The sequence below is a fragment of the Bemisia tabaci genome, chromosome 3 (genome assembly GCF_918797505.1).
Source record: "Bemisia tabaci chromosome 3, PGI_BMITA_v3".
NCBI lineage: Eukaryota > Metazoa > Arthropoda > Insecta > Hemiptera > Aleyrodidae > Bemisia > Bemisia tabaci.
In genome coordinates this window covers 38,229,961-38,256,606 of record NC_092795.1, presented here as the reverse complement: position 1 = coordinate 38,256,606, position 26,646 = coordinate 38,229,961, and the positions used below count along the sequence as shown (strand labels likewise).

The 26,646-nt window shown below is 37.5% G+C and overlaps 2 protein-coding genes across 5 annotated transcripts in view; both read right to left on the bottom strand.

Moving 5' to 3' along the window:
• Positions 1 to 11,346: 11,346 nt before the first annotated feature.
• Positions 11,347 to 19,901, bottom strand: LOC109039048 (facilitated trehalose transporter Tret1). Its single transcript, XM_019054379.2, has 2 exons — positions 19,633 to 19,901; positions 11,347 to 14,310 (listed from the first exon to the last, which is right to left on the bottom strand). Exons 1-2 carry the CDS (start codon positions 19,679 to 19,681, stop codon positions 12,962 to 12,964), a joined length of 1,398 nt encoding a protein of 465 aa, XP_018909924.2. The 5' UTR covers positions 19,682 to 19,901; the 3' UTR covers positions 11,347 to 12,961.
• Positions 19,902 to 20,467: 566 nt separating this feature from the next.
• The window catches only part of LOC109039049 (uncharacterized), a 72,650-nt gene continuing 66,471 nt past the window's right edge, over positions 20,468 to 26,646 (bottom strand). For all 4 annotated transcript variants that reach the window (XM_072298325.1, XM_072298323.1, XM_072298326.1 and 1 more), the window contains one exon: positions 20,468 to 25,983. In XM_072298325.1, the coding sequence (XP_072154426.1) occupies positions 25,863 to 25,983 (121 nt within the window). In that variant the 3' untranslated portion in view covers positions 20,468 to 25,862. The remainder of the gene's footprint in view (positions 25,984 to 26,646) is intronic.

Here is a 26,646-nt window from a genome sequence, read left to right as displayed (position 1 = left end):
TATTGGAAGTATCCTTATTTTAAACTTATTTTATTATGGAATGTTAAGAGAAACTTAAATAAAATTGGCAACAGTGCCATTTTCATTCCAATTTTCACCTAGGATTGACAAAAGTCCTCCTCATTTCTTTGTTTCACAATATCACTTATCAACAATTGTTCAATCTTGTCTTCAATAAAATAACACAAAATAGACATTTTCCCAGATACAAGTTGAAAACTTTGCAACACTGTACTATCGTATCCTTTCATAAATTATACCATGCATCTACGAGTATCACTAATTGTTGATTCTATGCCCCAAAATACAGTTCGATCTTCAGTAATAGCGGTTTGTGAATGAGAAACTTTAAAAAATGAGCTTTTTAAAGCTGAAAAATGTGAACTTAGCAACGTTGTACTGCCAAAACAAGGCTTACGCATGAGTCAAAATTCTTACTGGAGACTTTTTATATTATAATTTATCGTGTGCACCTTGTGTAAGTATTGTAAAGTCATTTTTGAAGTTGGTTTTTGGAAGAAAATCCATAAAAATATGAGAATTTTAAAGCTCAAATTTGCCAACTTTGCAACGCTGTATCTCGGAAACAAGACATATACTCAAGCTAAAATTTTTACTGGAGGCTTGTCTCATCATAAGGTTTCATTTAAGCCACATACGAATGAAATCCCCAGGTTCCCGAAAAGGGGCCATTTTTAGGGAGGCTCTTTAATATGAACAATTTACAGACGAGGGCGCGTAAGGCACTCTAAGGCATTAAGGTTTTTAAGTAGTGTGTTTTCAAAGTAGATAACTTTTCACGCTCTCCGGTACGTTTGTTGCCTATGCAGCAAAGTTCATCGACAACATCTGTCCATATGTCCAAGCATTGTGAAGCATTTCTCCAAGTTTATTTAGCTACAGATGAATATGTTTTCCGAATCGATATCTATCCACTCCCTCTGCTAGATTTGTTCCGTGAGAGGTGAAATTGATAAGGTGAACTTCAAATGGTCGCTACTATAAATTCAGAGTATCGTAAACAGGTTCAGACCGTACGGAGTGATATAAACGCAAGGCTTTAAAAGCGACACTTCGTCGGATCCCAAACGAAAGAACGTAACTAACTTTCAATGTTGCCAAATTTTCCTTCGCAAATTGTATTTTTACCTGGAGAATTTTGGACATTTCTGACAAAAATTTTCCTGATTTTTCCTCTCCTTTCATGCGAAAATCAGACAAAATTTGAGGAAAACTTGCACAGATACATTCTTGTATAAAACTGAATTGTTTGAGTCAATTTTGCAACGTTGGAATGGAGTTACGTTCCTTCGTGCGGGTAACGATGACTTGTTTCGCGGGTTGCCTTGGGGTGCCTTTGCGCTTAAATTGAGAGTGAACGCTAAGTGGACGGTATCTACCAAAAAAATCACACATTTCTTATTGGTTCGGTCAAAGCATAAGACTGTGTGTCTATCGCAGAGCTCACCATTAACACCCCGATAAATTCGTTACTTATCTAGAAAAACTGAAAGGGAGCTCAACTATACAATAGCTTTCAAAAATATAAGGAAGGGCGAGAAATTATTCCGCGTGAAACGCGTTGACTGCACACTTTTCTGTGAAGCATATGAGGGTCCAGGCCGTCCAGGTCATCTGCACCGGCCTTTTCTCTTTTTTGATAACGGGTGGACGAAGCCGGAAAAAGAAATGGGAGTCGATCCAAAGAACATAAATTTCATAATCCTGGAGGCCCCATGGTCCCCTTTGGAAGGTAACAAAGGGCTCTGGTTTGGAAATCCAAAGTTCCAGGCTTAGTGTTAAAATTATTCCATGCAAATAAGAAATAATGTTTTTTTAATATAGATCGACACCAAAAATCCAAAATCGGCCCAACCATGTGCGATTTTTCACACATTTCCACCAATTTTTCACCAATTTCCACAAATTTTCACCTTCCGGCCAAAGTATTACGAGCGCCATGCGACGTTTCATAATTTCCGCCGCCTTTTTATTTTTTTACGGAGAAATTGTTGGTTGAATCTGTTTGAAAATTTCTTTTAATTTTATCGGCAGCACAAAAAAAGTTCAGTGATATTTTCGGACAGCTTCGTTGAACAATTTCTCTGTGAAAAACTAAAATGGCGGTGGACATTTGTAAACGTCGCATCATGGCGCTTGTGATACTTTGGATGGAAGGTGACGAAATGAGATCTGAATTGTCATGAATGTACAATTTAAAGTATTTTTTTGCCCTATCAGCGAAGTTCCGAGGGGCTTCCTAACAATCAAAGGATTCAACATTACTTTTCTAAGCTGTTGAGTCAATTTAGTGATCTGGTATTTTATGAAAGAGTCTCTGTTTCCCACCTTTAGCGGCTAGTATATTTCCAACAGGGATGGGCCAATTGTGGACTTTTTGATGCCGATTTATGTTAAATATGTACCATTTTTCTAATCCTGTTGGAATACTTTCAAAATTACGCTGCATACCTCGACAATTAACATAAGGGACTGCCATTCATCCTTCAAAGGAAACCGGGGTATGAATAAGATTAAACAATGAAAGCTGCGCCTCCAACGACATTTTCAACTTTAGACTTTAAACTTTGTTCTTTCCTTTTCCTCTCTTTCCACCTTTTTTCATTTTTTTATCCTCTCTTTTTAGCGTCCCGGTTGTGATGGCGCCTAGCGCAGCCGCTTTTTATGCTCCACCCTTAATCCGGTCCTGACCAAGAGACATTCATCGACCTGATATGGGGTTTTTCCCTTCCTTTTTTTTGCAGCTTGCATTGCAAGTTTGCAGTCTGCATTTTTTTTATTCTTGATAAGGTTTAAATTGTCTCTCAGACACTGAATATACTTACCAAATCGAGCAGAAAGGAATCAGTGGCGTGGCGTGAATGACCGATTATCGATATTTTCCCATTTGAGCTGTGGTAAAGGATCGATTTTTAGAGTGCTCGCTGCGAACACCTTAATAATCGATTTTTTACCACAGGTTCAAATGGTATATCAATCGATATGTCGATAAGCACGCCACGCCGCGGAAAGGAATCAAGTCGCTCCGAGATTGAATCGAGAAGGAGAGGTTTGAAGTTTTATTCCTCCCTTAGCTTCAATGAAATATAGAGATGAATTTCGACTCCTATTTTTGCACTAAAAATACGCTTTTTTAACTTTCAATTTTCGCTGGGAGAAAATGAGCGGTTAACCTCAAAATAATTCTCACTCATTTTCTCCCAAAATGTGGCTTGTTTCCCTTCAGCTTAGTTCAATCCAAAATGGACATTATTTTGCAATTTGGAACTAAAATTTCTAGCTTATCTGTAAAAATCTTATGCGCAGAAGGAAACAACCAGTGCGTATGTTGTTTCTAAACTGAGCCAGGAATTATAGTTCTTATTTGCAAAATGGACGTATATCTACGCTAAAAAGAACTATGTGGAAGTGGGATATGTGGTGTGCTCGTGCAAGCTGCTTAAGAAAGAATGTAAAAGTGGATATAGTTCCTCTTGAGAAAATGGAGAAGCGGGATTTTCAATTAAATCAAAAGGAACTGAGCGCTAACTCGTGAGCCGTGGGCATATGAAGAGAGCGTTGTGGACAGGGCTCATGAGTTAAAGACCGCCTTGCCGACCGTCGTCGCTCCCGTCTTTCCGCTGACGTCACTGGCGCTTTATATTTCCCATTCATTATGGCCCGAGCACTAACGAGAACACTCCATCTTTCCTCTTGCGCATAGTTCCATTTAGCATAAATACGTCCAAATATTGTCTAAATGGATCGCACACTGGAAAAAAACACATTGGATCTAGAGTCCAGACTCTTAAAAACATCGACAAGAAAAAATACTCTAGCTTGATTCAATCGGATTTTTGCTTAAATCAAGAATCAAGCCTCATAATTTAAGCGGATTTCCTTTTGATTTAAGCAAAAATCTGATTGAATCAAGAGTATTTTTTCTTGTCAACGTTTTCAAGAGTCTGGACTCTAGATCCAAAGTGTTTTTTTTTTTTTTTTTTCCAGTGAAATTAGCAAAAAAGAACCAGCGTGACTACAGTGTTTTCAAAATCATGCAACTTCTTCTGTCCTTTTAAAAATACTCAATATACAAACAGTGTTAAAGTTTACACAATTATTTTCATTTAATAGTAATAATTTTTTGGCGGGAAGTAAAAACTATTTGCCATTCTGAGCGATTTTTAGATACCCATGAAGAAGCAACATTTTTACAACACTGTAATCACATTGGTTCCTTTTTACTGAATGCAATCCATTTGGACAATATTTTGCAATTAGGAACTATAATTTCTGGCTCAGTTTAGAAACAACATACGCACTGTTAGTTTCCCTCTGCACATAAGATTCTTACAGATAAGCCAGAAATTTTAGTCGCAAATTGCAAAATAACGTCCATTTTGGATTGAACTAAGCGAAAGGGAAACAAGTCACATTTTGGGAGAAAATGATTGAGAATTAGTTTTGAGGTTAGCCAACCGCACATTTTCTCACTGCAATGGCACTGGTTCCTTTTTGCTAAATGCGATCCAAATGATCCTTTCCTTTTCGTTGATTTTGGCAACCGTGGAGTATCACTAACCTAGCGAACTTTACCGTTGCGACGCGTCGCTCAAATCTGTCGCGCTAAGTCGGCCAAACTGGTTTGTGAGCTCTCAAAGTGTTTTGGGTCTGGGTCCTTTACGGTGGCCCGCCGCCTCGGTCCATTTCCGGCTCGTCGCCGCGACCGATACGGCCGATTGAGTAAGCCGCAGGCGCAGGGCCAGACTCCCCTACTGAGAAAGAAAAACGTAAGAGCCTTCAAATGTTGCCGAATTTCCCTCGATTAAATACGGATTTTCGGAGAAAATTGTTGATACTTTTCTTCAATTTCCTTCGGATAATTTTGTTTGCAATTTAATTTAAAGTTTCTGAAAATTTGAGGGGAAAATGATAAAAACTTCATTAAAAAGAGAGAGATGAGACACAATAGCTCGAATGCACACAACAATAAAAACACATTAAAGTACAAAAACAAATGGGTATACAAGGCTAAGGAGAAATAGTTTGCACTAATTCCTACCTCGGTCAGTTGCATGCTCATTTTCTTGTTTTAATTTTTGCATTTTTTTTAGCCTTTTTTCCAGTTGAGAATGGGCATGTAATTGGCCCGAAACGTCCTGGTTTGTGTTATTTCTCCTTAGCCTCGTATACCCATTTGTTTTTGTATTTTAATGTGTTTTTATTATTCTTCCTTAAAAATATACATTGTTTTGGAGAGAAATTTAAAAACGTCTGAATGTTCTTAAAGCGTTTCTCCTTACCACAGTAGCGGTGCCTCCAACAAATTTAATTCCCGTAGAGGTGCTCTTCCAAGATTATATGTAGCTGAGTCTCCTCATACATAAATGTGACCTATATATTCAATTTATGTGATGGAAGGATGCAAAAGTTTCTTCAAGGTGAAAACTCAAAAAAAAAAAAACCCCTCTCGGAGAGAAAGATATTCAGATTTCGATTCTAAGCACTTTTTACACTTGGAAGGTCATTGGTTTAAAGTCTCAAACCAAGGTTTTTATCATTGTTGATGTTAAAAGCGTTTGATGCCAATAGTCTTTTCCTCTGACATTTACGAATTGAAACGATTCCTTCTCAAAATTTGGAATGATGCCAAAGGGTCAATTTTTAAGATTCTTGCGTAATTTCTCGCCAAATAATGCAAAGGTTTTACTTCTGAGCCGTGATAAAGGTCTCTTATCCTCCTGTTTCCGCCATAAGGCAAAGTCTATATTCGGCATTTCTAATTACGAAACTTCAAAGTCGAGATCCACACCTGAAACCACAATCTCGGAATCACAACGACGCAGTAGTAGTAAATTTAATTTACCATTGGGCAAGGAAAATTCCTGCAAGTTTGACTGCATTCCGCGGAAATATCTCATACGAAATTTCTATGAGGGCCATCATCCAATCAGAATGAGCATTAATACTTTTTCGCTTAATTTTAAGGTAGGTATTTTTTCCTCAACTACGGCGTTGCATTATGCATGAAGGCATGTTTGATTTAGGCCTGCTCGGAATATGTCCATCGGGGCTATTCTATACAGCTAAATTTATGTATGTATGATAAGAGAAAGAAAAAAAAATTAATATCAATAAACATATTATATGAATAGATCCAATGAATGGGCCTGTTGCAAACTTTTGCCAGAGCAAAAATAAGAGTTTTCACTCATGGAAAATGTCTAAAAAATCCCGATGAGCGCATCGGCAAAATCTGAAATGCACTCTTTACTTCACAATTTGCATAAGAAATTAAAAAAAAATTGTGTAAGAAATTCGAGATGACATCTATCTAAATGGACCTGCTGGCCAAATGATCCTGGACCTTTGGCCCTCAAAAAAAAAAAAAAAAAAAAAAAGCTTAAACATTTGAAAAATTGATTAATGAAACAGATAAGAAATATAACAGACATGTCTGCAACGAGGACAAAACGTCACTCCGGAAAGTCTGCGATTGACACGCGAGTATAATTATTCGGGGGTGTGCTTGCACAGCGGTAAGACGATTGAATATTAAAGGAAAATGAAAGAATGAGAAACTTAATATCGAAGCCGATTTAATTCTTAGCACACTAAGCAATCTGTATTAAGCCGCTTTTGTCTCCTGACCGAGTTACTTCGAGGCTCCGGTCAAGCAAGTCTCATTCCTGAGGTTTCGACGAATATCGACTTTGCAAAGTTTTGCAACCGACTGAACTCTCCTGTCATCGTGTCAGTGCGCTTATTCGCCTATGGATGAGGATGTAGCTAAGAAAAAAAAATCAGACTGATGTCGACCTCAAGTCTTGATGATTTAGAGCTCTGGGTCTTGATGCTTTGATCAGTGGCGTGGCGTGCTTTGCGATATATCGATTATTATGCCATTTAAACCCATGAAAAAGGATCGATAAATAGGGTGCTGGCTGCGAACACCTTAATAATCGATTCTTTACCATAGCTTCAAATGGCAGAACAATCGATACATCGCAATTCACGCCACGTCACTGGATTTGATATTCGAGAGCTCATCCTCAATAAATCCAAGACTTCTTCTCTCGAGCATAGGTGTGTCCAGGAGAGAAAACGGAGCGGGAATTCTCGCGAGATCCCATAACTAAATCTTGTATAGTAATCATTTAAAAACCTTATTTAATACAGTACATATAATATATTCTTAAGACATTATGAGTATTCCTCATGCGACATTACAAAACAAGAAGTTAGTCAAATAACTAATTTTAGATTGATTGTATAACAATATTGTGGTAGATCTGAGGGCTCTAATATTTCGAGTGAATAGGAAACATTTTTCTGTTCCGTCCAAAATACTTGTTCCAAGTGGTGTTGGGACAAATCCAAAGTACGAAAAGGTGCTTTCAGAGTATTTTTTGTTCAAAGTTTGAAGCAGTTGACCAGAGCATGGGCGGAATTAAGTATCTATGTTAAAGGTGGGGGGGGGGGGGGAGGGGAGCACAAATAGGCAGCTCACTAAGGTATGCACTGAAAAAAAATGCTCGGCGTTTTTACCAAGGTCCGTTGGTACCTTTACCATCTCACTTTTTTTACCAATTATTGATCATTTTACCAAGACAGACTGGTGAGCTTACCGAAAAACCGGTAATTTTATTGTTTTTGTCAGGTAAGAATACCACTTTTAATTGGTAATCAATTCCCGGTAACTTTGCCATTTTATCTCGGTAATTCTACCACAGTCGATAAAAAATATTGGCGTTTTTACCAAGGTCTAGTAAAATTACCGAGAAAGTTCAATAATTTTATCGAGATTTCTTGGTGAAATTACCAATTCCATAAATGGTAATTTTACTAAGAAAAAACTGGGATCAAATAGAACCCTGAATTCTTGGTAATTTTACCCTTTTCTTAGTAAATACACCGAGATTTTTCTTTCAGTGTGTCGTCCAAAAGCAAATTTGTGACCTCGGAAAAATTTCGAACACTGAGACGTCTCAGAAGAAATTTGAGTTGTTACTATGTAAAAGTTGACTTTAATGCACTTTCAAAGACGACAGAAATATCATGCACTTACATTTTAAAAAATCAATTACATTTTAACAACAGCTCTCGGTTTACCCCCAGTTTCATCTTTAAACTAGAAATCGATACCGTGTTATCTATGTGTTATCTATTGAATGGATTTACGTCAAGATAATTTCTAAGGAAACTGATCATTGATATAAGTGAAGCTTAATTTTTATTTTTTCAGGAAAAATCGAGTAGGGAAATGTTGAGGGCCTTTTTCAGCCCTACGCGGATCCTAGTAATTGTTTCACATTTTAAATTAGTAGCCCTCCGTGGACTCCCTACCAGTGGCATTACGTGAATGATCGATTATCGATATTTCTCCATTTGAAGCTATGGTAAAGAATCGATAATTAAGGTGTTCGCTGCGAACACCCTGTTTATCGATCCTTTTCCATAGGTTTGAATGACAGATCAATCGATTTATCGCAAAGCACGCCACGCCACTGCTTCCAACGCGAAATATTTTAACGATCAGAGCAGGGTCCGATTCAGATTAATTTGCTCCCCAAGCAAAATATTTTCTTGCTGTGCTGAATTTAAGCTCCCTTCCCCTTCTCGGCACTTAAATTTTTTGGGGGCTCTGTCTCCTCGCCTTTAATTTCAAAAATTTCGTAAGGATGAAGACTTTGTCTTTTAATGTCTAAAAATTATCTCTAGTGTGAAATTATGTCTAATGTCCTTTGATGTTGTGTCACTGCTATTTCATCCTTGATATTCATTAAAAAAAACCTTCATTTTTTCCAAAATTCCCTGTAGACCAGCTCGTATGAACCATATCGAAGGTCAGCTTGCTTGATCGATAGGCATACCAATAAAAAAGCAATCAAATCATGATGTACAATTTTTTTTAGAATATGTTCTGCACTTAAAATTATTTTGAGGGAGAAGTTTTAACTCTCTGTCATAATGATTATTTCCATCAGTGCTTCAAATATTGAATATTGAGCTCTCTCATTTACAGTCGGTCAATCTAATAGGAAGACAAAAACCATTTCTCTTTGGCTGGCTTTGTGTGCGCGTGATAGACTTGACCAAGAAATTATTTTGACCATTAAATGATGTGTGAAATACATTAGTTTCACCGCTAACTGGACTTTAGACACAAGTTGTTTATCGTATAATCAGAACCAAGGTGACGTCATGTTCTTTTTAGCTGGACTTCACGGGGATATTTTTCCTACCAGTATGTGAACTTTACCAGGAATCTTTTCTGTCGATGACTGGTCTTCACCAATCGGGAATATTCTACCTAAACATAGTCTCAGAATATATTAAGAGCGCAGCACCGGAGTAGCACATTATATCCAAATTTTTGAAATGAAAAAACATTTTCCTACCTTTGTCGAATGCCTTCTACAAAGGTCAATTCTGTATGTGTGATATATTACCTCCATTAAATTTTTGGCGATCCAAATGCGCACCTGTGAATTTTGATTATCCTTGCGACCCACTGTTGCCAATTTTTTTCGATTCTCAATAGTTATGATATACTTGAAGCAGAATTTGACCGATAAAATGTGTGAAATGAGAATGAGAATTAAGTAAGAAACATTAATGAAAAGGTTTACCGATACGTGATAGACTTTCCGGGAAAAATCGTCTTTATATGTTAAAAAAATAAAAAATGATGGACAAATCGTCATGTACTGAAGTTCACAAAACGGAAGAACAACTTTCATTTCAATGTGTCACACATATGATCAACTGTGCAATAAATAAAAAAAAGATGGTTGTAACAGTGTTCCTTTCATATGCAAATTGAGTACGAAATCCCATTAAGCAACATCTTTTGATTAATGTTCTCTGCTGTAATCTCCTGGCTTCAGAAAATGTTTTTCGAGATGGTTTTGTAGATTTTCCGCGCTAGATGGTTTTTTGCGGTTTTTTGGTACGTATTTACGTAATGGTCAATTCTTTATTGAATATTAACACTATTACTTCTCAAGAGGAATGATTTATCGTTACTGGTACGTTTTTTAGATGAAATAACCAAGAATCTTGCCTTAAAACTCCTGAACATATACATTTAAAAAAAATCAAATCAGATAAAAAAGTACTAAAATACTGTAAAACAACTACCGATTACAAACACTGTATAAAAAACTCCAAAGTGAAAACTTATACCTTTATGCCAAGCATGTGCATTGGTGCATGGAAAACTCCCTGACCTAAAAGCACACACAGAATGATTTCTTGTAACCTGCTTAAAAGATATTTGTAAAAAGAAAAAGAGAAAAGAAACTGAGTGAACCTACAAATAATCTACTACGAGAAACCGTATAAAACTAGTTATTCTGAATTTTCTTTCAAATGAAAATTATCGATGACTATTATTCTGAGTTTCTTCTGTTCTAATAAAAAGAAAGTCCTCGATTACATGACGAGGGCAGACGTGGACTCGACAAAGAAACGACGTTCGTAGCTCCTTCATCGTCGAGCGCAGCATTCAACGATGTTTTAAATGGCAACTATACGTGCTTGAGTGTAGGCGGGTTGTATCAACGCAATATGAAGGAAATTCAGTCGGATTTGGAAACGGTCACAAGACTAACGTAACATAAGGCCACTCATTACATTGTAAGAGGATTTGAGGATGTAAAAATTACCAGCTAAAATACTATCCATCTACAAAACCATGCAAACTGAGCTCACTTGTTCTCTATTTCTTTTTTTCATTATTTATTTTTGTATGTTTTGCATTCTATGAATGATACTTTTTCAGAGAAGCTGTACAGTTTTAAGATAAATTAAAAAAAGAATGTCCTCGAAAAATGATTAATATAACTTTTGAAGAAGGTAATTTCTCAAAACTCACAGCATTTAAGGGAAACTGCACACTAGAGATGCAGGCATAGGAGTAGAATTTTTGGAGGTGAAATACGGCAAAAATCACGCTGAACACATACATTTCAAAATTTAAAATTCAATCCTTGAGCACATTTTGCTTTGTCCGCTTTTAATACTTGCAAAATTTACCGCAACCATAGGAATTTCTTTCTCCGTCACCAGGAAGCAGAAATTTTTACGTGATAAATTCCTCATTAATTGCACTTTTTGGGGCAAATAATATTTTAGATTCCTGTGACTTAGTCAACATGATTTTAGTGAGATTTTACTTCAGAGTCGTGTAGTCAATTGCCCGTAGCTCTTGTGAGCTGCGAATCCATTTACCTCAAAAAATCTGAATATCTTTGGAGTGAAAGAAAGTATCATCAATTGATTCACACATGTACATAGTTCAAAAGAAAAGGCAAGGATAAAAAGAAAAAATACGAGGAAATTAGAATAAAAATCTATTAATGTATGTATAACTAAGTGGTCAAAAATTATATATACGAAATAATCAGCCACCTTCACCTCCTGCATGGACGAGGAAACTGTATTCATTCTAATTTTAGCGGTAAAATATGAACTCTTTAACAACCTTAACTTCACTTAAAGCGCTGACTCCTTAATTTCATTTCAGTGCAACCGTTTGACGTGTTCAAATTCTGACACAATTTAAGCTCTTTATTTTGATCAGAAAAGGACTTGAGGAAAACTTCATTTGTCGATTTGAAATGCAAAAAAACATTAGACGTCTAGTCTGACTTAATTGTGGATACGGGTAGATTAAGGAATGTTATTTCTAAATGAAATCTGCTGATTTATATGCGGAATGTAGTAATCTGCATTTTACTCTAGACATTGGGGTAATTGATGTTTTTTGAAAATCTGAAAATCTGTTTTTCCTCTCCTTTTCAATGTACTCATACCATGTACAAAAATAATTATTTACTGAAAATTCATCAAATGCCACGCTTGAGGAGCGGTCTAATGTTCTTGTCATCTTGAATAAAACTTTTTTTACCGATGACTTAACAGCCAAGAAATATGTATAATTTAGAATCCAAAATGTCACGTGATACTGGAATGAAAGTTTGGCCTCGGAAGAAAACTCATTTCAGTGACAAGTTGCTTAGCTTTTTTAAGAAAAGGTTTAATGGTATGAGATATTATGTATAATTGTATACTGAACTTGTGCATCCACTGTTAAAAATCTTAGCGTGTGTATTTATTATCATAAGTTGCGTTCATTTTCTGTATAATAATGAAACTTTGGCCACAAATAATCGTGGCCCTCACGTTACAACTTATTTCAACAATTTCGTACATTCCTAAGCTTTCTCGTGGCTAATTATAAACCTGCCTGAAATATTTTGATTATAACCAGTCTACATATTTTATATTTTAACATTGCTGTACAAAATTGCGATTTAATATATTTCTAAAAGTTAGACCTTAAATTTATCAGCTCCAGACTCAACATTGATGAGTCTATAAAACTGAGTTTGTAGTAGAGATCACATTTAGGTGAAAGTTACATTAGATACCAAGTCACACCAGGTGAGACAAAGTTGAAGTTGAAGGATTTGAAGTTTTATTTTCCTCAATTTCAACACAGTTTTTTCTCTCTTCTCTCCCCTCTAAATTCCTCTCTCCCTATTTTTTCTTCGTTTCTCTATTTTTCTCTCTCCCTCTCTTTCAGTTACAGTTATATCTCTCTGAAAATATGACTTGATTCATTCTTTGAAATATCACTTCGACTAGTATGATGAAATACATTTAAAAAATATTCCAATAGAATCATGAGAGTACATCAAAATCTTGAAACATTATCTGAGTATTATTTTAAAACCTTTCTTACGTGCATAAAACTTTACAATATACTTATCAGTCTTAGTGAAAATCTTCTTATAGTCTAACGCATTTAAAGGCACCGTTCTGAAATGCATCCTGAGTGTTTACATATGTTTACGTTACTTTAGTTACCTCCTCAGCTCTGCCATTGAGCCGAATCACGATTTAAGTAACTAACAAGACGTGTGACTTTAATCATTAAAATCGATCCTGGGGTTTAGGCATGCTTCTCAGAGGCATCACTGTCTCGTATTTCGTCCAGTCTCTCACCTCTCAATTGTGCCTGAATGAGCTGTAAGGACTTGCCTTTTGTCTCAACGACGCAGAAATACGTGAAGAGGAGATTGATCAGCCCTATAAGCGAGAAAATAAGAAAATTTGAATAAACGCCAAAATTCTCGTTCAGAATTGGAGCCAATCCCGTGCTAACTGACGACGAGAACGCCGCGATCATGACCGTCAGCGCGGCGGCCTGCCCTTTGACGTCACTCGGGAACATTTCACCCGGATACAGCTTCGTGATTGGCCCGAGCCCGAAGGAAAACGTGCACCCGTAGACGAGAACTCCCGCTAGAGGGAGCCAGCTCAAGTGGCTCACATCCACGTCCGTCTTGTCATTCAAATAGAACCATGCACTGGTCCAGAGCATCGAGACAAATATCCCTAAACTGGAGGCGTAGAGCAATGGTTTCCGGCCGGCCCTATCTATAAGCGCCGTGCAGATGAAAGACGAAACCGTCCAAACGACCCCCATGATGATCGTGCAGTGATCGGGCGAGAGGATACCCACCCTGGGCATCACGACGGACGAAAAGGCTTTCATGAAGCTGATCCCACTCAACCTTTGCAAGATGTTCATCGTCACCACGATGACGAACGCCTTCCGAGTGGCAGGGACGCTCAAGTTGATGCATCTACTGCCGCGTTTCTCCTCATTCGCAACAGAAGTCTGGATCACTTGCAACTCCTCTGAAACCGGTTTCCCGCCCCGGAGCCAGGACAGCGACCTCGCCGCGGCATCCGGTCGCTTCTTCATGACGTAGTAATACGGGGATTCGGGACATTGTGAGAATAGAATGATGAACATGATAGGGACGCTACCGCAGAGAACGGCCATCGTTTGGATGGACACGTAGGGCGCGACGAGGAAGGACAGGTTGCTGCCGACGGAGTTGCAGATCTGGAAGAAGGAGCCGAAGACGCCACGGACGTGGGGTTCGGAGATCTCGCCGGTGTAGATGGGGAGGGTGGTCATGATGACGCCGGTCCAGAGGCCGTAGAGGAAGCGGGCGACCATGAGCATGGTCGCCGAGGTGCTGAAGTAGATGAGGACCCAGCCCATGGTCGGGAGCACGGCCACGATGAGGAGGGTGGTCTTCCGACCGATGAGGTTGATCAGGAACCCACTGGGCAAAGGGCTGACGATGTTGCCGTAGTACATGGCGTTTACCACCCACGCCTCTTGGTGCCGAGTCAAGTGAACCGGCGAGTCTGGTTCTCGCAACTTTTTTAGACTAGGCGCCGCCCAGCCGACCATCAGCTCTGTGATGAGACAACAGAGGGAACCTGAAACAGATTCATAATTCTCGGATGATGATAGAGCCCATCTTGTTTTGCGGGATAATGACTCAAACCGACAATAGTTTCAAAGTTCCCTTTAAAAGCACTTTCTGATTTTAGTGACCTGTGTTTTCGCTACTTGGCGACCAAAGGCTACGTTATAATCTAAGATATACAATCGAGTTCTTTTAATGGATTGTAGCGTTCGGTCGCCGACTTGCGCGCCTTAAGTATCGTACGTTTTCAACTTTGATGGACTTTTTTCAGGACATTTTGTCAACGGTTTTTTGTCGGCGCACCTTTTTTGTCCAGTAGTTTACTCCCACACGTAATATAAGCAACAGTGACTTGGTCCAAGCGTTATATTTTAGTCGGTATGTAAAACTATATTGACAAAATGGAAATGAGAAATTGAGAGAGAAGGAGGTGTTGTTATGGTTGCTCATTTTCTAAATGAAATGTTATTACTTTCTCCTTTTTAATCATCTTTTTAAATTGCCATTGATGAATATTTGGTTTTATTTCTATCCTTAAAATATTGAATGTACAATATACCTTAATATATGTATAGGTACTTTTTTTAATTTTTTTTTATTTTTTCTTTACGAAATTGTTACTTCATTTTGAAAACATTTATATTTTTTAAACGTGACAAATATTTGTAAAACCTTTTCCAAGCGACATTAATCTCAATGAGCCGCAGTTGTGCCGACATAGAAACTGCAAAAATGAACAAAAGAGGGGAAAAAAAACTAAGAGGCACGCAATCTTTAGTTTTAACCCATTTGTACATCGATCTTTTAGATTCCAATACATCACATTTTGAGCGTTTGGTTGCGCGTACACCTAGCTGCCGCACAATAAAAGCACAAAATGTAAAAGAAAAAATTAAAGTGCTTTGGAAATCATTAAATTTGACACGAAACCACCAATATTTAAAAAACACACATTAAATTATTATTCTCCTTTGATAAATTGATACATATTTTTGCCCATCAATTTAAATGAGAATAATCAATTAAGAGTGTGCAAACCTTTCAAAATCATGGGTTAAAAAACGCTGACTGTGCGAGTATAAATATTAAAGCCGAACAGAGGAGAGCGCGGCGTGCTGCCAGCGCGAGAGGCTCACTGGCGCCTACAAACCTAAGTGGATACTTCACGCATTGCACAATGCTTGAAGTATCCACTTAGGTTTGTAGGCGCCAATGCGCGGATCGCGCTGGCCGCCCACCCGCCGTGCGGCGGCGCCTGAAGCAACTACTGTATTTCACAACAGATTTGTTGCACAGTATTATACGAAATTGAACGTATTAAGAATGACAGGCATCCTTTAAAAGTACAAATCTTTCCTCGCAAAATAAATCAAGATACTTATCGTACACTGGAAAAATCTAAGAGCCTTTAGCTGAGGCAAATATAGAGGTCCATCCGGTTCAGGTGTAACAAGGTGGGAATTTCTTGAAAGCAAGTCCTGTTACACCAAAGAGGTGTAGAGAGTTTTAGTGAATTTTTTCTCATGGAATTGACGCTCCCCCATTTTTACCAAAACTCTCAACTATATATTATTCTCCGTTGGACCAAGCAGACAAAACAAAAAAACAAGCAAACCCTCATTCTTCTAAGACATTATATATTTTCATCCAAAAACGTCGTGAGCAATTGTCGTTTGTATTTACATGTGGGCTAATTAACTTTGGGTCTCAACTGGCACTTGTACCAAAACTCCCGTGCCGAAAAAACGCGTGGACGTAAATTACTGGAAAAACAGGTGCGCGGACAAAAAATCGTTGAAGAAATGTCCTACAACCCTGTTGTACACTTCCAGATATCCGAAAAAATCTTAAATTAAACTGTTGAGAAAAAAAGGAAAAAAAATTCGTATGGGCAATTTGTTGAAGACTAGATTTCCTCCAAAACTACAATTCCATTTTGAGAGTTCGGTAACATTTTTAATAATTTGGGTGGATCTAGTTATTTAGATCGGATCTCAAGATTAATTTTAACGGGATCCAAGCGGCTGATTAATCCAAACCGTATAACATTAGATGAATGACAAAGTTACCAGAGTATGTGCTGAGCGATATATTTTATTTCAATATCTTACTTTATAATATGAAATAATAAGATAACGCATAAAGCTTTAATAGTCGCCGCTAGCCATTCCGCTTTGCAGTGCACGCATCAGGCTCCAGCCTCCTTACAATCTCGCCACAATCTTAACGCTATTGGAAAACCTGTACATATCGTCGCTTGGATGACAAAGAGGTGTAACTACATATTGAAATGATCCCGGGAAATCATTGAGTTAAATGGACGACAGGGCTCATCATGACACGCATTTACGCGTCTATGTCAGGGGGGGGGGGGGGGGTGATATGAGGCGTGCAGCTCCTTACGTGCACAGGCTCCCAATCGCAGGGCGTGTTGCATCTTAACTTAAAATTAAAGCTCACGACCGAGATAGAGCTGACGATGCATTACTGCTTTTCGGCAGGTTTTGGAATATCTCTATCTTCCTCGCCAATTTCATTTTTTCATTCATTTTAAAAAGCTGTTGGATTTTTTCTCTCTATGTATTGTGCAATGTGCATTCATTATAACTCCAAGCGGTCTCTTTGAAGACGCCGTTTATTTTCCTGCTAAATCACCACTTCTTTGACGGAAGGACATACCTACATTATTACTTGAGTCTTGCCGTCCATATAATTCTATACTCGCTGAGGCTTAGGTGGAAATTAAGATTCCTTGCGTCGTCAGGGAGATGAAATATCTGCGAGAAAAAGTTACGGTAAATAACTGATCGCTTTGAGCCGCCCTACCTACTACGCAATCGATTCATATTAAAAGATTGTCGAGTAAAAAACCATGCAAAGTTCATGCTCTATCTGACCTGTTTCCCCCTTTTTTGTTCCTTCTCTTTGTAATACAAAAAACCCCTTCGATTTATCTCATTATTCAAATGCCAAATTCGTCTTCGAAAAACATCTCAGTTTGTTGATATCGCGTATAAAAAGTGTGCGACAGGAGCGCATCCAAATAATCGACCGAAATATACGTCACGCTTGAGGAAAATGCTAATCGCACACACAACCTACCGCGAAAGCCGTGGGAACATCTCAGATTTCGCCCGCAATATCGAGCGTATGCAACCCGGCCCGCCGCAGAGTTAAAATAGTTGCATGTTAGGTTCGAACCTAACTTCAAATATTCATCCATTGTTTTACGCTCCGCACATTCAAATGCGGAGTTCGTCTTTTGGAAAAGCATCTCGGTTGGTTTCTATCGCGTTATTTTGTTTGTGATGGGTTTTCTTTGTAAAGAGGAAGTCATACGGGATATTCTCGGATGATTCCGCAATTCCAAAGGGGGTAATTGAAAATGACGAAATACATTTTAAAGTGAAAATCGTTTTACTTGAATACTTTTTTGGGTAGAGAGAACGACAGGAATAATGCTTTTTCGCCTTACATGGATACAGCGAGATCCTACTATAATTAGTTCCTTATCGGAGAATCTAGTTCTACTTGTCACAATATGCCATTAAGATTCTATCATGCCTTGATTCTAATGCTTATCTTTTCAATGTCTTTCACAATGCTGACTTCATCTTAATTCTTTTTCTTTAATTCTTTTAATTCTTTTTCTGAATTGCGCTTCTTCAAACTTTATAGATAATTCTCATCATACTGGCAGCGACAAACATCTCTCAGGGCTCGAGTGCGGGACGGCCGGGGAGTGGACCCCCGTGTAAAGTATTTTACATCTTCAGTGATAAAACCAGTAACCGAAATTTTTAATTGAGTTGCTGAGTATACGTATATGTACAGATGAACGTCTCAATTGAAACTACTGTAATATAATGATAGTCTCAAGATTCTATGCGGTATGAGGATGGCATCTAAATGAGCGAAACGTAGGAAGAAGCGTAATTTCAATCCTTTTCTAGCAGAAATATCGCCAAGGTCAAGTCCTCTTATCAACTCTTCGCATCAATCCATTTTCTCAGTGATACCTCGAAATATGGCAACAAGAACATGCGGCATGTTGAATGGAATAAAAGTTAGACCTATAATTATACGCGGGTATGAAAACAAAGAGCTTTTATTTTCCTGTACACTCCGCTATTGCGGGACCTCCTACCTGAGAGGCTGAGAATAAAGCGGCCTCTTACAAGGGAACACTGCGAAGATATTTTTAAGCGAATATTTAAACCCAATTTTGTACAGATTGTAGGTAGAAAAAAAAAAAAAAAAAAAAAAGCTTTCCACGGTCTGTAATTCCAAGTACCTGCAAGCACTAGCAATAATCATCAAGTATTCATCAAATTTCGAAGAACTTTTTATTGTTTGTGTAAATCTCTTATAACTCTTTTCACGAATACAAAATTTTTATTTTTCTATGGTTTTACTACATTTTTCGATTTATTTTTGTTATTTTTTCTCCTCTGATTTTTTGTCCCGGGCTGATTTGTGGATTTTTATCTTATTTATTATTTCCCATTTGTATTCCATTTTGTACTTGCATCGTTGTATATTATTGCTGCGTATTGGAAATAGCCTCTTGGATGTAGGGTATCCTCGCATTTTTAAAAATTTTCTCCTGTAAAATTTCTACGAGTACAAAGAGCGAAATCAAGAAAATTTTCGATGGAAAAGAAAATTTCAAGAAAGAACGATGGAAATTTTAAGCGAATCAGCACGATATGGCTTTATCCTCATTCACTACCAGACTAAAGAAAGCTGAAATGAAATTCCCTAAATTGTCACCTTTCTTTTGCTTCTTCGTCTCGTGTGTAAATGGTGATCACATTCACATCATAAATATTCGAACCAAAGGTCACTTTTGCATAAAACTACATGTCTCAACGTCTCATCTGTGACCTACAAAAATCACATGAATTTGTAATGGACCTTCATTATTCGTAACCTAGGAGCTGTTGCAATTGACTTTTGGTCTAGAAATGATTGGTTCAAATTCGATGAAACATTAATCTGATGATTTATTTATAGTGCACTTAAGAAAGTGGAATTTTATGAAATCGTCAGAAACAGCTATAGGAGATCATTGCTCAAAAATTCCTCTCTACAAACAAAAAAGATGTACACAATGAAAAAATGAATGTGAAAAGTTAATGCATGTTGTCGAACACACTTCCTTTCGTCGTGACAAATCCCATGACAACACAAGCATATGTTGCTGTTTTTGGTTAATGCACTTATTTACAGGAGCATTAACAAATATGCTGATCATTAACAACTTAGAAAATAGATATCTATCTCTTGTAAAGATGTTAGTGCATGTGCGTATTAAAAAGATGTAACTTACATGTCACGGCGGCGGCCAATTGTCGCCTGACTCCAGGCGTGAGAAACATGTTTTTTGAAGAATAACCAAACTGATTCTAGGGGATACCGAGACACAGGGTAATATGCGATAGACTAATCGTTGTTGGTTAAAAAGTTGATTTTGCCATATGATAAAACCCACTCTTTGTAAAAATTCTCGAATGACAGAATATAAAAAAACATTTACAATCCTAACGAATATTTCTATCACTGCTTCAGTTTCCACCCGGCGAAGAGCCGCAGATTCACACGCGGAGGGGAAACAGTCTTCGTTCCATGGTCGCCAGGTTTCTGTGGCATTTTCTGAATTTTCAAAGAGTATTTTTGTACAAGTTACGTATATGAAACACGTGCCGGCAACAATACTTATTGAGAGTCCATACCGTAATAGCCAAGTTGACTAAAAAAAGCCAATTTTTCGTGTAAAGCCACTCCCAGATTAGCAAACGCTAATTCGTTTTTGACGAGAGGCGACCCGTTTTTACGCGAATTGTTGGCACTGAGCCAAGATTTTCATCGAAGGGGTATGGCGCATTAGTGAAAATGTAAAACCCTGCCCTGATGATGTGAATGGGAGGGGGAGCGGTCACTCTTCGCTCTACCATGGACCACTTCACAGAATAATTTTCCACCTGACTCCTGAGTCCTGAGGTATCGATACTCACCAGGAATTTTAAGTTGGTTTTATCTGTATAACATATGAGGACGAGAAATTAGGAATGCTGGTGATTGAAATTCCTATTTTCTTCGCAACGCGGCTTGTAAACTTCAAAAAACATTTTAAGGGAATTCGGCGTAGTAAAAACAAGATATCATAGTTTCATAATAGAATTTATTTGAAAATTTCCTAGTTGAGGGGGGTCTTATTACATATTATACAAAGTTAATTGTAGATTCTACCTACAAGTAAAAACATTTAACAGTCAGTTTGATTTCGTCAGTGAGGTGAGAATTTGTTGTTCATGCAAGGCAATTTTACAGTTCATATCTATGGGTATATAATTCTGTCATGCGTCTGAACAAGGTAATGATTTTTATTTCTTTTAGTATTTCCTCTGAGAACACAAATTATTTCGAAATCACGTTCAATTTCTTTTTACCGTACAAAATTTACGCCGTATACAGTTCATGTTTTGATAAATTTAAAAACGAAACATTATAAAGCTAAAAACATGTTGACAAGCACACTTTTATCATTCTTTTGTTACAATATAACGTACCAAAATTTACAAAGCATTTTTAATTTAGGTAGATGATTTAATTTTGCAATTAAAAGACATACTCCCTGTAAATGGAGTATGAAGTTATTATGCGTATTTGCCTCCAGAAATCATTTATGCTCTGACGTTGACTAATAGGTAAACCTTCAGTAAAAATAGCTCCGTCTTGATGTGTAAAATTACTTATTCTAATTATCAGGTTCGGAGAGTTACATAACTGGGTTTCTTTTGCTAAAATCATTTTATTTTAATTACTCGGCCGATCTAATGTATATATCAACTTAGTAATATAGGAGAGTAATCTCATGAAAATTTCACCGATGAGTTGTAAGTGGTGAAAATGGATAAAGTTTGTAATCATTGAAATGTATTTGGAAAAGGGTTTTCTTGAATTTGACTCTCCGAATCACTGCCTTTGGTCTATCCTATTACGCAAACTGGGATCGTGTTGGTGGAGCCATTATTAATATTATACCACACCACCGTTGATCAAAACTAATTCGCGCACAAATAGTTTTGTCAGAATAACATTTTTAGACGTTGAGAGCAGACATTGTAGTTTGATGACATGTAAGAAGAAAAGATTACGAACGCGTTAAATTAAATTTGTTTTCCTCTTTGTTAAAGAAGAAATAGCAAATCGTATAATTTTTTTAATTGTATTTTGTTTTATTTCAATCCTCTCGATTTTGACGAAAAGTTTTGACTTCGAAAGTCCGCACGCAAAATATATAGTGTATTTGATAAGGCAATGACTACCTACTTCCTAATGGAACTAGGTAACAATGCATTGAATGTTTTTATAAATTAAACCAAAAAGCTCTCACATTATATAAAGAATATGCACAAACGAACGATTTTGGGGGAGAGGAGAAAAAGTCAGAGGTCGCGTTGCTGTCTTGAACTATTAAATTTTGTAAAATAAATTTATCATTTTATTATCTTTTCCATTTCCGGCGCTTTTTGAAACACTTCCCAATTTGCTGCTTACTCTAAGTCTTACAAACTAGCCTAAATGTAAGTAATGTTTAAATCTAAGATTTGTTGCGCTGCATTGTCTTCGATACTTGTCAATTTGAGATTAAGTATTCAAAATAATGTCAGATGTGTGTCCGGCGAGAAATCGCATATTTGCCTAGATATCAACAATTTTCAAAGGCAGTGTGATCAAAATATTCACGTTTTTGTGGAAAACGGATGACCAGTCAATTACGTACTTTCTCACAAAAATGTTTTCAATAGGTTATTCTGTGGCAGTAAAGAAGTTATGATTTTTCGGATACCAACAAAAAAGAGTCTCCAAACTATAAAAAAAGAAATTAAAAATCCTGCGTTACATTTTTGGAGGATCAGTGAAAGATTATTTAGATCAATCAATTTTTGGACACACAGAATGTAAGGAATGTTTCTAAAGTAACTGCTACATCATTTTGGGCGGTAGAAAGAAACAATAAGCAACAAAACCTAGATTTAACCATTTTTTCACCCAAAAGCATCGAAATACCTACTGCAGTTTTGCTAAATTTACTTCGGGCTTGGAGTTCTTTATCAGTATCCATCTGATCTCTAATGGACAAAATGTTTGGAATTACGGCAATACATGAAATACTTGTTGAGGAATCATCTTCAGGCAAGCAGGCAAGTAAATTTTGAAGAGATAAAGAAATAGCTTTATGCGCGTAGTTTAATGCATGGGCTATTTTTTTTTTTTCTATTCGGGGGGAGCGATGTCTTTCGGGATAAATTTTATTTTATACATGTTTTGAAGATTTTACTGTTTGGGTGAAAATTCCTGAGAAACCTAATTAACTAAAACTAATCTTTGGTATAAGCTATCAATCAAGACCCAAGCTTTTTACGTGAAGGCAAACAAGAGACATGACACTGGGTTAAATATAATTCTCATTCATACACTGAACAGGTGAAACGTCTAATAGAATTTTAAAGCTCTTATGTATGTTAAGTTTCGGTTGCAATTATTCGTCATGCTGAACATGAAAGGTCGCCTTGCGTCAGCTCAAACACCAGTGCCACCCCAGGAGGATGTGCTCTGTGACTGTCAGGCGTGTAAAATGATTTCTGGAGGAAAATCAAAAAATATTTATGATAGACTAAAATGCCATTTTGACTCACCGCTGCCTAGTTTGTTTAAGGCTGCAAAAATTTAGGCACAATTCCTATGGCTGAAGGCCTAGTTATTGAATGCATACTTTTTCATTTCATCGTTAATGAACTGTATACGAAATGGAGCAAAGGAAGCATGTAGGCATCAAAAGTCCATTAATAGACCTGTGCTCAAACAATTAAGAGCAATCCAACGTAACTCATACACTTTGAATGCAGAGTACAGTGTAATCTGCTTATTACCAACATGATCTTCAATTCTATATCTTTTTTGTTGTCTTAGATGAGCAAAACAATTTTTGAATCGAGATTGAATTTTTGCTTCTCTTTTCGATTTCTTCCAAAATGAAAAATGCATAAAATTCATTCGAACGCGAAATCTTTGAGTGGACATTTTATGAGAAATTTTAGTGTTTACATGCCCCCCTCATTGTAGTTTACACTATTCTAATGACTAAGTGAACTGCTATATTCCACGATAGCACAAATTTTTGATATGGCTTTACCTTACTGCAACTTGCCATTTATGGATTCGGTTTGATGGAAACGCAGAAGGAATGGAACTTAAGAGGACCGGTACAATTAATAGTAATGTTTTAAAAATCAAAATTAGAGAGGATTTGACATTTGGTATAGCATTTTCATCAATATGTCCACCTGACCACCAAAGCACAAAAATTCAGGGCAAAGTTGGCTTTGAATTAGTTTTGGGAGGTTATAAGTTTGATTTACATTCCATTATTGTATTTAAACTTATTTTCAACCCAATATCGCCGCTTTTTAGAAGCAAGTAAAAAAATATCAAACTAGTTTTTTTTTTCTTCACCAAGCTCAAAGCCAGCAGCAATCAGCTTTATATAGAGCAGATGACTGATTAATTTATCTTCAAACTTGATAAAATACCTTATGCAAAAACAAATCCTCTAGTGGCCCTTGCAAGAACATTCTCAGTAACAAGTCGTGTCTGGTCCAAGTTTCGTTGAACAAACAATTCAATAAACTAAAAATAAATATTCAATAAATAATGATAATAAATTAAGAACGGTTGTCGATGAAAATGATGATGACACAGTGATGATGAAAGTGATGATGATGATGAGGATGATGAGGGATGAGCGATGATCGTGGGGTGGTGAAGTCGTGATAAGTAAAATAAATAGTTTACGAGTAAAAATCACTCTCGCTTATGGAATGTTACAGCTCAAAATAGTACCGAAACATTTCCTCCATTACAACCAAGGAGTTAAATAATGAATGTAGTATTGACAAATTTCTCAGGCGCTAGTAAATTTTGTTTACAATTTTCCATCATGACTGGATACTGGCAAAACTTGGTGGTGTCCACCCTGATTCATATTTTCAAGACATGATCTCAGTAAAAAAGAGATGACTTCTCTGGAGGGCGTGGTCAATCAAAATTTAGCCATATTTTATTATTTTACAAGGTTTGATTCTTGAATAGTTCCCAGAAAATATGAAAAAGGTATTGTTACATAGTTGCACCGAGCTTTTCGCTCCGAAAACTTTAAGATTAAAAAAAATACTTTTTTGTAATTTCTCAGTTTCGGAATAAGCTGTTTTGGCCAGATTCGTGTCCGTCTCAAACATTTTTTTCAAAGAACCTTCTTCCTGACAGAGCTTTAAGACGTTGGAGAGGTGTGTGATTCCGGGAATCGAAAAACTTCTCTCTTGGAAAGCAATTTAAATTCGAAAAAAAGAGCAAAAATTTAACGAAAGTGGAGAGGCTGATGCTTTGGGCATTATCTAATTGTTATTTTAAATCTGATATACTTCAAGAGGTATGAACACCGGCAAATATTTCCAAGGTATTTGTGTGATAGTGACAATTTACAAATTACAATGATCAATTTAAAGAAGGAAAAAGGAAAAAAATCCACGTGAGTGCACACACCTCTCTCATTTTCTGTCATTCTCTCGTAACCTTTGACCCCTTCCAAGGGACAAATTACGTAATATCTCAGCCGTTTTTTTGGAATTGAGTAAATTTGACATTTTTTTTTTTACAAAATTTATGGCTTTAATCTACAAATAGGTTTAAACTTTGCGTAAAGAACATCCTATTTGGGGCCAAGGTTACGTAAGAATAGCTCTCCACGCCAGTTGTGTTTTTTAGTCAAATCATGAGATCAGAAGCGAGCTGTGATAAGCCTTCGGCAGCGTTGCCAGATGTTCGGAAACGTTGCGAATGCCGCCACACGTCAAAATTGAATCAATGAGAACCAAACCGGAAATTACCGGGATCGTGAGAATTTCTATCAAATTTCTGACTTCGAGGATCTTGCCTCCAGGGGTGATTCCGACCTATTTTGAAATTTTCGGCGTAGTTTGTGAAATTTTAGCACCGCGAAACTGTCATTCTCACCGAAATCATGCAATAAAGTGCTGCAGATTTGCATTTTGACTGCTTCATAGGCATTGAAAAGGATAGCTAGATTCAATCAAGAACACTGAAGTTTCGTCAATCAAATCGGTCGAACTGCTGAATTTGAATATTTTAGAATACTTCCGCATGAAATCTAAAAGTATTGGACGAAAAAACTTTGCTGACACCTCCTCGTTTTTTACACAGGATCCAGCTGAACCCGTGAAATGTGGAATGATTTTCCATCGAGTAAGGTTCCCGAGTGAAATCTCACAGAATGAACCCTTTAAGCGAGGATTCGTCAGTGGGATTTGATAGAATAAAGCTGTTTTGGTCTTTTGCAGCACGAAATTTGATTTCCGGCACGCTTCTTCATTGACTCAATTAACATCCGGTGGCTGGACAACGCTGGCGCTAGACTAGGATACGCGATAGCTTAACAGTCGAGAAATCGTTGGCGACGGCACGTTCAGATGAGCTAGCTCAGTTCATGCACTCGTAAACCGCGCGACAGTCTTCGCCAAGTCGGCCTCGCTTCCCTGCGCTGTATATGCTGTTGAACGGCAGAGCGTTGGTCTTCTGCATCAGCAGACTCGTAGCATAGCTGGAATCAACCCCGAAACAAAATTAGTAATATTCATACGCGAGCAATGGAGCTCTTGCAAGTGTCAGGAATATGGTTGCCTGCCACCTTTTCCCAGAGACAAGAGACCCTCCACTGGCCTCAGAGACACGAGACCCTCCACTTGTATCTCGGCTATGGTAGAAGCTTTTACTTTCGGGACTTCAGCATTCTACTGTTGACTTACCTACATGGTTTATGTTCAACAACGTGTTGGCAGTTTCGTTTTGCAAACAAGCCGTAGTTTAGGGAACTTATTTGGCTCATGACGTCAGCCGAAGCTCATCATCCAACATGTAGGTAGGTCAACGGCCGAAAAAAGAGTGATGACTGTTGTTCCCTTATAATCGTCCATAAGGAACTGTTGAATTTCCGAAAGTAAAAGCTTCCACCTGTCGCCAAGAGGCCAGTAGAGGGTCTCTTGTCTCTGACTGGCCTCTTGGCGACAGGTGGAAGCTTTTACTTTCGGGGATTCAACGCTTCCTTATCAGAGACAAGAGACCCTCCACTCGTATCTCGGCTATTGTGGAAGCTTTTACTTTCGGGACATCAACATTAAACTACTGACTTACCTACATGGTTGATGTTTAACAACGTGTTGGCAGTTTCGTTTTGCAAACAAGCCAAAACAAGTCTCAGTTTGGG